At 39.2% G+C, this 14687-nt stretch overlaps 1 protein-coding gene across 5 annotated transcripts in view; it reads left to right on the top strand.

Moving 5' to 3' along the window:
- LOC124132897 (dynein axonemal heavy chain 8-like) overlaps positions 1-14687 on the top strand; it is a 180897-nt gene that overhangs the window by 92075 nt on the left and 74135 nt on the right. For all 5 annotated transcript variants that reach the window (XM_048398431.1, XM_048398432.1, XM_048398433.1 and 2 more), the window contains exons 48-55: positions 534-674; positions 1593-1824; positions 3375-3517; positions 5019-5153; positions 6298-6420; positions 7581-7794; positions 9019-9125; positions 12707-12870. In XM_048398431.1, coding sequence (XP_048254388.1) covers positions 534-674; positions 1593-1824; positions 3375-3517; positions 5019-5153; positions 6298-6420; positions 7581-7794; positions 9019-9125; positions 12707-12870 — 1259 coding nt within the window. The remainder of the gene's footprint in view (positions 1-533; positions 675-1592; positions 1825-3374; positions 3518-5018; positions 5154-6297; positions 6421-7580; positions 7795-9018; positions 9126-12706; positions 12871-14687) is intronic.

The raw sequence follows: 14687 nt of genomic DNA, 5'->3' as shown, positions 1-14687 counted from the left end.
CCACATTAGAAAAATATCTTTACAACATTTTGAATGACAATCAGTCAGTGACCAAGAAAATTAATCAGCCTGAAACCCTGATAAGAGTGAAAACACATCCCCAGTTTTCATGCTCTGGACCCAAAAAATTATTTCTGAGAGTCTCCTGGACACGAAAAAAGATGGGTAACAACTTCTTTACATTTCAGGGATAATTCTTGCATCTTCATCAAATAGTGAATGAGTGAGTATGGTTTTACGCCGCTTTTAGCAATATTCCAGCAGTATCACAGCGGGGAACAACCGAAAACGGCTTCACACATTGTACCCATGTCAGGAATCGAAACCCGGGAATTGAACAAATGAACGCTTTAACCACTAGGCTACCCAACCGCCTCCTTCATCAAGTAGAGATCTACTAGGCTGTGGTTACAAACAATAAGGATGTGATCCAAAGATGTTTTCTGTCTCAGTGAATGTCAATGATTCTTAATTCATTCGTGCAATGTAGGAAATGGAAAGATTTGTTTGACGTAATGTGACTTGTCTTGTAGGGCTGGCTGCGAACAAGAAATGCCCAGGAAGCAGAAATTCTTCAAACTTTGTACGACAAGATCTTTGAAGATCTCTTCCTGTATGTCAACCTCAACCTTTCTGCAAAGATGGACACACTTCAGTGTAATCAAATAAGACAGGTACTTAGTACTAAGTCCAGCATTCTAGGTGGAAATTGGTCATTGAAGAGGGTTTTACTAGTTTAAGTTATAGGAAGCAACGCTTCTGGTACATGTAGTGAGTTTCGTAGTTTATTTATTACTTGCCGTTTCTAACTTTTACAAATGTCATTGTCTGTAAATAGGCAGACATCTACATGATCCAAATCATTATCCAAATCAATTTACCAAATAATACTTCAAAGACTTCAAAAGTTGACATGTATTAATTTCATACCATACAACGGCCTACCTTTAGAATTTAGTGGTCCACTCCACAAATCTATTGTAGCCCTAAGCTGATCCTAACTCCCATACTTTTTTCAAAGACTTGAGACTGTCATTGTGCTACAGTCACCAAGTTTACAAATGCCTCACATTATACCCTATGACATAATTTGTGAATTTCTTTGGCAAGATTCACAGGCTTAACAATGCCATATGATGTCAGCCTTACAAAGCAACAGGTTTGCTGGGGTCATCAAGTGTGCATAAGCTCCTCTATCATCTCTACACGCAATGTCATTGAATAAGCCCAGGGATGTTGAGAGTTTTCAATATTTGTTAGTGAAACTAGCTCCTGCAGTACATAAGCAAGCACTTCCATATTAAACACTGTCTAATATCAGGTTATTGTTATCAACCTGTGATATCACCTGTTATAAACCTTATCAACAGTGATATCTTCAACTGGCCAGTAATAATAGTAGCAACTACACTGCAAAGTGGCCTTATGTATTCACAGGGGAAGGAGGAATGTAGGTTATACATAGGTTACATGTAATGTTGATGACGTGATTACAATTTATTATTGAAAGATGTTTAAATAGTCTTAATTATAGTTCTTTGTAAGAAGGAAACATCTTAAGTGTCTTTAAGTGCCACAAATATGTACTTCAGTCGTCTGATGTGCTCCAAGGCTTGATCCCAAAGAAAGATGACAAGGGTTGTCTGCCCTCTTACCACCTGGAGAGACTTTTCATCTTTGCCCTGATGTGGAGCCTGGGAGCCCTGCTGGAGCTGGAAGACCGAGTCAAAATGGAGGCCTTCATGGTGGCCCACTCCAGCAAACTTAGTCTGCCACCATTTAAAGAAGGAGAAACTATTTTTGAATACCTTGTCAATGAACAAGGTTGGTTTGATGTTAGGCCAGTCAAGTAACATAATCATGTCATCATGCTGCCTTTTGGCAGAGACCCGTGAAGATTCCGGGGTAGAATAGGTCTTCAGCAACCCATGCTTGCCGTAAAAAGGCGACTAACGGGATCGGGTAGTCAGACTCGCTGACTTGGTTGATTCATTCCATCGATCCCAATTGCATGGATCGATGCTCATGATAATAAGCACTGGATTTTCTGGTCCAGACTCCATTATTTACAGACCACCGTCATATAGCTGGAATATTGCTGAGTGCGGCGTTAAACAACAAACCATCCTTATGGAAGACGTTTGGTCTGTACCTCAGTTGATAAATAATCTTGAACTACTGGTGTATGGGATTAAATATTTTGATTGTGTATGTGGATGTAAAAGTGATGCCATTCTTACAGTAAAAGAAAGTAAGAAGGGTCTACTAAATCTGAGACACACTTGGCCTTACTTGAGGCCCTGAAAAATGGCATTATTGGAAAGAGAAACCATGTTTAAATACCTTGTTAATAAACATGGTTGTCTGATGTTTGGCCAATCAAGCAATATGAGGCGACACTTCTTTCATTTTTCATTTAACACATTCAACCAACCAGAGCGAAAAGCCACAATAAAAAACCAAAGTAATGGTATTCAATTTCTTTTTTAAATTTGATTGACCGCCTATTTATAGATAATAAATATAATAATATACAACTGCAAAATGTTTCATTAATAGTACTGTATGACAACATACATAGAATGTCGCTGATGTTAGAAATTAAGGAAACTACATCAATGTAATTTGTTTCAATGCACTGAACCTTTACATGAATGAAGTCTTTGATAGTCATTTAAAAGTTGGAAGAATATGAAGACATGAAACTTTTTATGCATAAGAGGTTTTTCCTGACACAATTCATTGCATCCTATGCACAAACAAATTGTAAATAGAAACAAATAATTTACTTTGCATGTCTTGATGGATGGATACCAAAAAACCTTGACTGTATAAAACTTATAAAAATTGTTGATCACATGTTGCATACAAGCTGCCTTTTCTATTTCAGTAATAAATACTCAAAGTTTGTGGTTAAGTTTCTTCAATATAAAAATGACATCCCCATCTATAATAAGCTTAAGGCTTCTGAGCATGTGCAATGATATGATATCTGTAAAATTCTTGGAAATCAAGTGAAACATGACACATGTCACCAGCCTGGGACCCCCATTTTCATGCTGTGGACCCAAAAATTGATACTAGTCTGTACCGAAAAATTTGAGTCTGCTTGTCTGAACCTGGGTCTTAGCTCCATTGACAGTAGATTTTAGTGTTATTGAAAACTTATTTTCAGACTATAGACTATTCTTAGCTGAGCTTACTTGGCCAAACAATATGTTAATAGACTCGGGCTACAGACTAGTGGCTAAAGTTGCGGAGCCCATGGGGTTTGAAAAGATACCTAGGTACATGATTCTCAGTGTGAGCTGTCACATGTTCAGTGCTGTGTAATGGTTACTGTCAGATGATAAGATTGTTCATTGTCACTCCAGGTGAATGGGAGCACTGGTCAAACCGTGTGGAAGAGTATATCTACCCGTCTGACAGCGTACCTGAGTTTGCATCTATTCTTGTTCCGAATGTGGACAATGTGAGAACCAACTTCCTCATTGAAACAATATCCAAACAAAACAAGGTCTGTACTGTGTATAACTTTCCATTTACAGATATGAATGGTCATATTGAAACAGTTATTGAAATAAATCACTTGAGAGTGAGTTTTGCAGAGATGCAAACCATTAAGATTTTGGTGGATTCATTATATTTTTCTCCAAATTCCATCAATACAATAAAGTACAAATATTATGAATGTTGGCAAAATTTAAAGCTAGTGTTTAGTTATTGATTTTGATCTGTCACAGTGGTTGTGACAAGTAGCTTGTTGGTTAAAAAACCCATATACAATATGTTGATATGACTGTAGAGAATATTTTATCCTCTGTAATGTTTGGTATAAATAAATTATCACAAGCATTGTCAAATAGTTTGAAATTTGACTGGAAGCATCCCTTGGTGGTGGGGATTTAAAATTTTACAGATGGTAGTGCTGACCCCCAGGGGACTGAGGGGCGGGGCCAAATTGTGGTAATTTGCCTATATTGCTTTAATCAACTTCTTCTCTGGAATTAAGAGATATATATCAACCATATTTGGTTGGAAGCATTTTCCGGTGTTGAGAATTCAAAATTGTACTAATGGAAGGGCTGACCCTCCAAGGGGCTGAGGGCATAGCTAAAACATGGGTAATTTGGCTATATTGCTTTTAGGAACTTCTTCTCTGGAACTAAGAAATATTGATCAACCATACTTGGTTGGAAGCGTTCTCCAATGGTGGGGATTCAAATTGGAGAAATGGAAGGGGTGATCTTTATGTTACATTTGTATCTATAGAAGTACACTCTCATGCTGTCAGATTTGCCACCCACCCCTTTTATATGCTGACAGTCAAAATTACAAAATATTTGCAGGATTATATACATGTAGAATGCAAATGTATATTTTGTCATGATTGCGTAAATATCCAGATGAGCGATACAGTCCCTATGGGCCTCTTGTTTATCTTGTTTTGACGAGTACAATCAGTCATGGTATTCATGCTAATAAAGATGACTATGTTTGTGTTTGATAACTAATTTGAGACCCCAATTATCCTGGATACTTCTTAGTATCCCCCCGGGCTCCGTCTGTCACGTTTCGTTTCCGGAGCATAACTCAGAAACCGTTCAATATTTTTTCATGAAACTTTGCAGGTCTGTCAAGTACATGCTGAACTGGTGCCTTTTGCTATTTAGAAATTTTAGAAATTTTTATTTTTTACATTTCCATGGCAACAAGATGGACTTAGGTTCCAAACTCTTCTTTTTTTTACAATTTCCATTACAAGTTCCACCTCGGTTAAAAAAGGTTAGGGTTTGTTTAGATTTAATTATGTCATTAATTCTGCAACAGGGGCGGTGGATATAGCCACATTAGTGGCAAACTCTTGTTTCCTTCTTTATGTACCGGTACGTAAATTTTATATGATAACATATAGGAGATAAATCGGGTTTCTTTTAACAGTTCGTTGTATCCGTTTGTTTGCTCTATCCGTATTTGTTATATCCATGTTCTACTGTACTTGTGAATGTTGTCTCCAGGCAGTGCTACTGATTGGTGAGCAGGGTACAGCTAAGACTGTTATGATCAAGGGTTACATGGCCAGGTATGACCCTGATGTTCACCTCGGCAAGAGTTTCAATTTCTCCTCTGCTTCCACACCCATGATGTTCCAGGTGAGAACAACTAGCCTTCTAAATGAATGCTAGTCCGCTAACTGGGCGTGTAGCATTTGAGGGCTTTGCTACTAATTGGAATTGAATAAAATTAACTGATTATGGAAATATGGAAAATATTTTTGTCTTGTTGAAGCCATCTTCCCGAGGCAAGAGAGTTAACTGACTTTAAAAGTCCAGTTTCCACCCTTGCCGAACTAGGCTGGAATTCCTTGGCTCGATCATAGCGCCACCAATGGCTATTACGAGTTATGTCCTTTCTATGCCTCTCCTATTGACCAATCAGATTCAACCTCTCGTATCACTTGCATTTGTTTCAAACAAAACGGTGGCGCCCAGTCAAGACGATCTGATCAATAATCAAGATCTATATTGTGATAAAACGAGTCTTACATAGCGAAGTGCATCAAATCACGTGAGCACCTTGATTAAAAACATGAAAAGATTTAGAAAATATCTGTTGACAACAAGTTAGTGGTGCACAAGGCTTTGCAAATCCTGCAGTCGACCGAAATCTGCATGACACTCTATTAACCGGATTTCGATTTCGGTGCGCCATTTTGATTGGACTATGCATAGACTCGTTAGTCCAGCCAAAATCTAACTCCATAATACCAGCCTAGTTCGGCAAGGATGGAAACTGGACTTTTATAGTCAGTTAACTCACTTGCCACGGGAAGATGGTTGAAGCAGGACCAGCTACAAACTCAGAGGACTAATGAAATAAGGTTTTCTAAGGCTATTCCACTTTACCTGACACTTCACTTTGTAAGGCATACCTGGACATGACAAATAAAATTGGACAGAGTGTTTTACAGGCTGCTATAATAAAAGTGGGAATAGCGAGAGTGTGGTGTTAAACAAGTGGAAAAACAATAGTATTTTGGATTAAATAGAGCTACGAAAAAACACCTCCAAAGAACACTATTTCTGTTTGTCTGATTGATTTTGCAAATCACTTCATAAAGCCTATGAAAGCTTCATATCATGATTTATGATATAGTTCTGGATGAATGAGTTAAATACTGCCCCGATTAAAAAATTAATATGATAATAATTGAGAGTATTTATTCTTTCTGATTATAAATTTCCTTGATTTTAGGATGTTTATGAATGTGTTATGTCTCCACCCATGTTTTGTCAGAGAACAGTAGAGAGTTTTGTTGAGAAGAGGATGGGCAGCACTTACGGCCCGCCAAGTGGTAGAAAGATGACAGTGTTTGTGGATGATATTAACATGCCTACCATCAATCCATGGGGAGATCAGGTCAGTCGGACACAATACTTACAATTAAATCACACTTTGGTTCAAAATTCAATTCAGCACCATCAAATCCACAGATAGTATAGTTAATATTTGAAAGCATTTTCCTTCAGACCAGTGTTTTGATTGGGTTGCCAATTTGAATTAATGAATAAATTTTAGTGAAACATTGTTTTGTTTTTTCATCCATATACTTTACTCTAATATGATAGGCATTGACTGTGTTTGGCAAAACTTTAACTTCAATAAACATTAATTGGACATCCTACAGGAAAGCTTTGTGAGTAAGGTTTAGTTATTATAATACCACAACGTTCATGTGGCGCAGGGGGCATGGGTAGCCCAGTCGTCTAAGCGTCGCAATTTGCTGTGCAGAGTTGCGTCCCTTGGGCACGCCAGAAACCTATGATTGTGGGTTCGAATCCTGGTTCGCCCTGATTATGTTTCTAGGTTTGTCAGCACCATACCCGTGCTCATGGGTTTCACCGAAGTGGTAAACTTCTAAGACTTGCATCACTTCAGGCTTTCCTCCCACATTAAGCTGACACACCATGATATAACTGGAATACTGTTAAAAGCGGCGTTAAACATAGCCAGTGCCATAGCCAGCCGGGGGAATAATCTTATTGTTAACTACGCCCTTCATAACTCACTCACTCATGTGTATTCATACATACTCTTGCAATATCAAAGGAACTTCATTTTGACATTTTGTATCCAACATTTCATGCATACTGTTAATTGAATCCCTGCTCATGCTGGTTTGTCAGATCCAGATTTGATTGTTAAAAGCCTGCAGTATTATTGCTGGAATATTACTAGGTGTAGCATAAGACAGCATTTTTTCCTAAACTGTCTAGTTATGCCAGAAAACAGTCACTAAATATTGCCTGTTCAGTTGTGTGTATATGCAGTTGATCTCTTATACCCTTTATAAACCTGTACTGGTGTTTGTTTTCAATCTCGAATTCGTATGTAAAGTTTACTTTTGATAAAAATAAAGTATACATATATGTAGGTGAGTGATTATGTAAGATGTTGGAATATGGATTTTATAAATATTTTAGCCTATTAATAGACTATCCCAAGTTTAGAAGACTGACATTAAAAAATGAATGGATTGGGGTGACTGCAGGTAAACTGACGTAGTGTATCTGTGGCAGGTAACCAATGAGATCACCCGTCAGATGATGGAGATGCATGGCATGTACAGTCTGGACAAGCCCGGAGACTTCCTGTCCATCGTAGATGTACAGTTTATTGCAGCTATGATTCATCCAGGCGGAGGTCGCAATGACATTCCTCAGAGACTCAAGAGACAGTTTTGTATCTTCAACTGTACTCTGCCTTCAAACAGTTCCATCGACAAGGTTTTTGGTAAATTCATAAAGAGAGAAGCATGTTAGCCCAACATTAAGATTACAGTGAACCCTTGATACAACACCGCACCGCGATGTACCCAACCTTGTATACAGCATTGGGTACCCCTTGGTTTCCAAGAATTCATCAAAAATATCCCTAAAAAGCACAATCATGTGGAATACAGTCTGTGACAAAATCAGCTGCTAACTTGGCTGTTGGCAGGTGGATAGATTGTATTGTTAGAATGTAGAGTATCATTAGCTGTGATTACTAAACTAAACTGAATTTTACTTTACACAAGCTTCAGACGAGAAGATTTAAGTCGCATTCATGGAATTAGTCTTAGGTCAATTCTATTTCCTACATATATGCATGATAACTGAGATATTTGTCACAAAGACATAGTATTTGCAATATTCTAATTCTATTAAGAAAAAGTCTCTCCCATATTATTACCTCTGAGTTCAATCTTTCTATCATCAACTCCTACAAAGTCATTCCTCGTAATCCATAAATTGGGGACACAAATGGTAAGTTTGTCACATAAATTCTTTTAAGTTTAGGTAAACTGGTTAATGATTACTTGATACACCTTTCCCAGCAATAGATCTAACAGTTTTAGTCCACTAGTCCTTATTATGATAATACATGTGTATTGTGAAACCCTTAAAACTCGCAAATATCTACTTGTCCTTATGATACCTTAACAATTGGGCAGTTTGGCAAGGACTACAGGACTAGTGCCAATTTCTAACACTGTTTTTGTATTTTAGGGCGATGGAGTAGCCTAGAGGTTGTAGTGTTTTTTGTCATGGCAATGGTTTGGCATCGATTTCGACATGTGAAGCCCATTTCTGGTGTCACCTGCCATGTTATTGATGGAATATTGCAGAAAGTGGTGTAAAACAATACTCAATCATTTTGCATGTATGTATGTGTGAATTTTTACCCTTTGGAACAGCTTCATACGGAAGCCTTTTAGGACCATTTGTTTTTATATATTTTTTTCTTGAAATTTCAAGTTAATATCTTGAAATCATTATTTTGAAATTTCAAATTAGTATGTATCTTGAAATGTCAAGTCAGTATCTTGAAATTTCATCTTAGTATCTTGAAATGTCAACTTAGTTTCTTGAAATTTTAAGAAAAAAAACCCCAAACCAAAAGGCCCTATGGGTAAAAGGCTTCCGTGGCATCAAATTAATGTGAGTACTGCTGAAAACCAAGGTCTGCTTTCAGGTATCATTGGTGAAGGCTATTTCTGTACAAGCAGATTTAACCCAGAGATCTGTGATGTCATCAAAATACTAGTTCCATCTACCAGAATTCTCTGGCAACAAACAAAGGTACCTCTATTACATCTTTGCCATAAATCCTGTATAATTCTTGCGAGTCCTCTACCTCTTACATCTTTGCCATAAATCCTGTATTTTGGCTTCAGTCACACTAACTAAATTTTCAGATTTTCAACAGACGTCCTCTTCACTGTCAATTAAACACAATTAGTTGTTTCCAAATAGGACTATAGTAACCCAAGCTGTGACGTGCGTAATGGCGGGAAACCTCACTTCTTTCCTGTGTGTGCTAGAGCCAACACCTATTGTTATAGTTGTAATGATCTAGCACTTGGTTGTAGTCACTTTAATCTAAGATTGTTCTATAGTTTTCTTAAAACAGATATATTACGTCATGTTAAGAGCTGCTTATTGAAGTGACGATCGTTCTCACGTAAGTATTGTTTGTGTGAGGTGTTTGTGAGTTCGTCATGGAGTCACCCCCTCCTTCTTTTAAGAAGTGTGGCCATTTTATGATCACGGAAGATCCTCACAACAACTGCTGGAAGTGCAGATGCACTGAAGAGGCAAGATGCGATCAGTGCTCTACTCTGTCTAAGAAGGCGTTCAACAAACAGAAGCCTTGACTAAAGCTAGAAGAAGAGAAGCTGCTAAGAAAATGGCCGACGTGATTGCAGCTATTTACTCTGACCCTGTCATAGCATCTCTACCTTCTACTCTGTCGATTGAATCTACTTCTCTATGAACTTGTTGGAACAGCTCTTCAACCAGCAGAAGAAGATGATGGAGTCATGCACTATTTGAGCCCCCCTTCTCAGCTATATCTCAGGAGATTGAGATACTTAAAAAGAAGCAGACAGTATGGGATAAGAAGAGTCCTCCGGCCAAGAGGCCACATGGGGGACAGCCATCTGTTCAGGCCTACCCCAGATGACCATACAGACTAGCCTGGTAGAAGCTCCCAAAGCTTAACCCTCCCGTGAAACACAGGCATCTAGATCTCCGCTTGGGTCCCGTCAGGGTACAACAAGGCCATCTTCCTCATCTAAGACACCATGCAGTCACCACACGGGCCCCACGGTAGCCCAGGAGACCGTTATGGGAGTGTCACTTCAACCGTATCGTCACCATCAAACGACAGAACCCAAGCCGATCGCTGGGACCACGTATGACCAACCGAGACACAGATTACATCATAGGACAGCCTAGCGTTTTTTGAAAGAGGACCATCATTCCTGTACGGGTTCTGCTATACACAGGCAGTCGTCATAAGCCACATGGACTTTACTCATAGCAGGGTCCTGGACACCAGCGGATGATGAACCACACAGGGAACACGTTGAGTGTATGGATTATGATGAACATCCACCCACAGTCATTCTGAGGCTGAATCGGACCTACATGAGGAGGTGAATCACTCTGACGATTCACCCCAGCGGGATTATACAGAGGGATACATCTTTGTGGAACTCATTGAGGAGCCTGTACTCCAACCTCCTATGACAGACATGATGACTGGCTGCCCTTACCTCCATTGAAACGGAAGTTGTATCAAACCCATGAGTCTCTACTTCCGGACCATAAAGTTTTGGACGAGGACTTTATTAAGCTTGTAGGCAACTGGATTAAAAACCTGTCTATGGCGTCCAGACATTCAATGGACATTGGCGCTTATATCAACTGGTTTGTCGCTGTAATCAGGCACATCATTCCACTGTTGCAGACATCACATGATGGCATATCTGGAGAGAATCCTCTGACTATTAGGACTGATCGGGTCGGACTCATCCTCAGCCTGCTAGACACCATAGTCAGAATGCAGGAAGCCTTACCCTCAAATTGGGACCTGTCATAGACGAGGTCAGACAAGACACAACTGAACGATGCCAGGTGTCGACTATCAACCTAGCTGTTACACATGGATCTTCCCATCCCCCCAAGCATTCCTGGGATAAAAAAGACTCGGCGGTTGGCCCCAGATATCCTCTAGTCAGAGACAAGCTAGCGGCAGCAGATCTGGCTGTCAGGAAGTTACTAAAGAAGCAAGCTATTTGGAAACTATCGGAGATCATCAAGACCAAAGGTTTTTACTCTCCTCAAAAGTTCCAAATGGAATCCGTACGGAAGTTGCGGTCAACTTTGAGGACAGGAGATTGGCTCATCAGTCTTGACTACAAAACACCTATCTTCATGTCCCGATACACCCTTCATCACGGAAGTACCTGCGCTTCGCAATGAATGGTCGATGCCACAAGTTACAGGTCTCAATAGCCCCTTGGCTGTTTACCAGGATTACAGCGCCAGTCATCAGGTTTGCCCACATCCAGCTAGTACAAATGCATGAATACGTGGACGATTTCCTGACAGCAGACCAAGAAGAAGCTCAGTTACACCAGAACATGCTTTTTCTGGTTCATCTTATGACCTACCTAGACTTCCTAGTCAATCCCTCCAAGTCCGAAACCACTCCTGTTCAAGACATCGTATACATCGAAGCGCGTTTCCAACTTCACAAGGGATATCTATGTCCACCAGAGGATTGATTCGGCAAGACTATTACGATGATTCAATCCCTATCAATTCATCCCAGCAGGTCCTTAAGGTGGTGGATATCTCTTCTAGGCAACCTAACAGGATATGACCTTCACAGGAAGGTTGATGTTACGTCTTCTACAGACATGGATCAACTTACTACGATCCCACACACTTGAGTTCAAGCCTCAGTTACCTCCCAACTTGTTACGGGACCTGCACTGATGGACTCACAGAGAGCACCGGATGAAGAAGCATTATTCTGACTTCTCTGACGCCTGAACCCCATCTATTTACAGACGCGTTAGATTTGGGGTGAGGAGCCTATATTGACGATCTCACGGTACAAGGATCTTGGAACACTTGAGAGAGGATCCTACATATCAACTGCAAGGAAATAAAGGCCATTTATTATGCCATCCTGGCATGGAAAATACGTCTCTCCCAATCATCCATCCTCATAGCCACGGACAACAGCACAGTAGTGGCATACATCCAAGACTGGGTTTGTGTACATTCTGCTCCTCTACCTCATACATACCGCCACTGTAATCACTATTTTAACCAGCAAAGAAAGCAAAGTCATAGCTCTAGCATAGGGAAGCCAGTAAGTGCTGTAAACCAACAAGTTCACAGCTTACATCACACAAACGGCTTTGTTTTTCACAATGGCACTACTACACTGCATAACATCTGTATGCTAGCAGGGGTGATGGAAGAACATTGAGAATGACAAGGTAGACACAATTTTATGGATAAGAACCAGTCTTGCTTGACAACGGTATAAGGATCTATACCAAAACGTCGCTTTTTTACAGTATTACAGAAGTTGTTATCCATAAAATTGTGTCTACCTTGTCATCCATCAACTTCTAAGTAATGCCTATCAAACAAAACATTGTGAAGTTTTAACAATGAGAAGCCCAGAATTGAGTCTGTTGAAATCATTTTTAGAAGATTTTAGTATTAAACTATGAAATTTATTAGCCATGTATACTGGACAAAACATAATTTACAAGACTGGGTATTCGGACAAATGAATTTGCCAACTGGGATGAGAGACGGTATATATCTGACATGTTCCTTTCATATACTTACAGATCAAGATGCTGCCAACACCAGCCAAGTTTCACTACATCTTCAATTTGAGAGATTTATCCCGAATCTGGCAGGGTATGCTGACCATTGCTGGTGCGGAGTGCCAGGCTACAGCTATGGTACTGGCTCTGTGGAAACACGAATGTACACGAGTCATAGCTGACAGGTATGCATGTGATAGATGAGAAAGATAAACAACAAGGACATGTTCCTCAAAGCTATCGTAGTGCTATGATGATTGTAATTTCCATACTTCAACATGGACTTATGACAGTCGTAGCGCTACAACTGCTTTGTGGAATGGGACCCTGAACAGCAAAAGTAATAATAATTCTATATGAAGCTTTGTATAAAAGATAAACCTGTTTAGGATTTTGAGGTTCCAAACATTGATTTTATGTAAAATGAGTGGACAGTAAGATGTGACAATGTGACAGTGGTACTGGGCTGGCCGCATGGAACTCTGGGTAGGAGAGTTATTGGCTTCATACGTCCAAGGCATTTATTTTGTAATCTAAGATTTGATAAACACTGGCTTCCAATCTAATCAAGCTGGCAATTAGAATTAGTATTTTGTTACTCATCTGTAAGAAAAACACATGAGCCTTCTCTTCAGTTTGCCCTTTTGAAAGACATGACAAAAGCCAGTTTATTATGTGTAGTACTTGGGTTATCGTTTTTGCTGTGTGGAGTTTCATTTGTTTGTTTTTGGTTTAAATCAGGCATGAACTGAGGGTGTGACATCACACTCGGAAATTATTTCATAAACAATTAAAAAACACACAGAACTGCCAATATACTGTCCATTTAAACAAACCATTCTTACTGCATTGATAATTCAGTTGTTGGTTGGTTTCCTGCCCAAAATGTCTTGGAACACTTGCTTTAGGTGATCTTGGTATGGCAATATTTAATAAGTATTGGTAATATTGATATTTGAAATAACACACCCTTTTTATCCACCACAACATGTTTTGTGGGGGGTATTTAAATGGACTAATGGTCTGTGAAGGATGCAGTTTCTGGAGCAGATCTTGAAACTGTACAATATTTCTTCACCAAACTTTGCACATAGATAGGTCTCATGGAGAACTGGTGCCTTTTGATAGTTTGGGATTTTTTAAAGAAATATTTTTCAAGTTTACATGGCAATAATTTTTATATATCTATTCACGACAAGTATTTACCATTTCAGGGAATATCAATGACTTTGTCCTCTTGTTGAGATGAAAATGCATTCAAATGGATTTTTTGTTGACAGTACAACGACTAAATCAGTGAGCTCAACAAGTTATTCAAGGTCTAAACAGAGTCTTACTAACCACAAAATATTGCAACCTGTACACACAGACATGAAAAATAGACACAAATAATATCCCATTAGACGTAATAGAGTATGGATGTTGGATTTATTGACAAGAAATAGAATCAATGTTCTGACATTTCGATACAAACAAGGAAATCCCTTTCTATGACAAGCATGAGGCATAACACATTGTATTTCTTTGCTGTTGAAAGAGTGGCCATCTTGCAAATCCCAATTTAATGCCTTGAACCCAAAAAAGGGATTAGCAATTGTCCCAAGGACTTGCAAATATATACCCCTCTCCAACCGTTGTTTATACAACTGTAAAAACAACGGGAATTGATTTCAGCTTCACTGGTTATAACATGTTAGGTCACATGTGCAATATGCAAATACTTACCAATACTTCCGGCTCTCTACTCAAAGATGTTGATTGTTTTACCCTGTCAGCTGGCTTGACAATCTGGATCAAGGCGATCATTCCAACTTTATTTGCAGAAAATATTCAACTTTATTCAAGGAAAACAGATACAAATCATGTTTCTGTATGGAAATAGTTATTGGAACAGTCATTTAGGACGAAATGCAAAGTTTCATTGTCAAATGCTGGGCTGGCTATTGAAAGCCGGTTGACATCGCCGGTTGACATCGCTAGAAACAACTAAAAAAAAATGTGA

The sequence above is a fragment of the Haliotis rufescens genome, unplaced genomic scaffold (genome assembly GCF_023055435.1).
Source record: "Haliotis rufescens isolate VD_foot unplaced genomic scaffold, xgHalRufe1.0.p SCAF_18, whole genome shotgun sequence".
Taxonomy (NCBI): Eukaryota; Metazoa; Mollusca; class Gastropoda; order Lepetellida; family Haliotidae; genus Haliotis; species Haliotis rufescens.
Note: the sequence above shows the minus strand (reverse complement) of the source record. Positions and strands in the feature narration are given on the sequence as shown.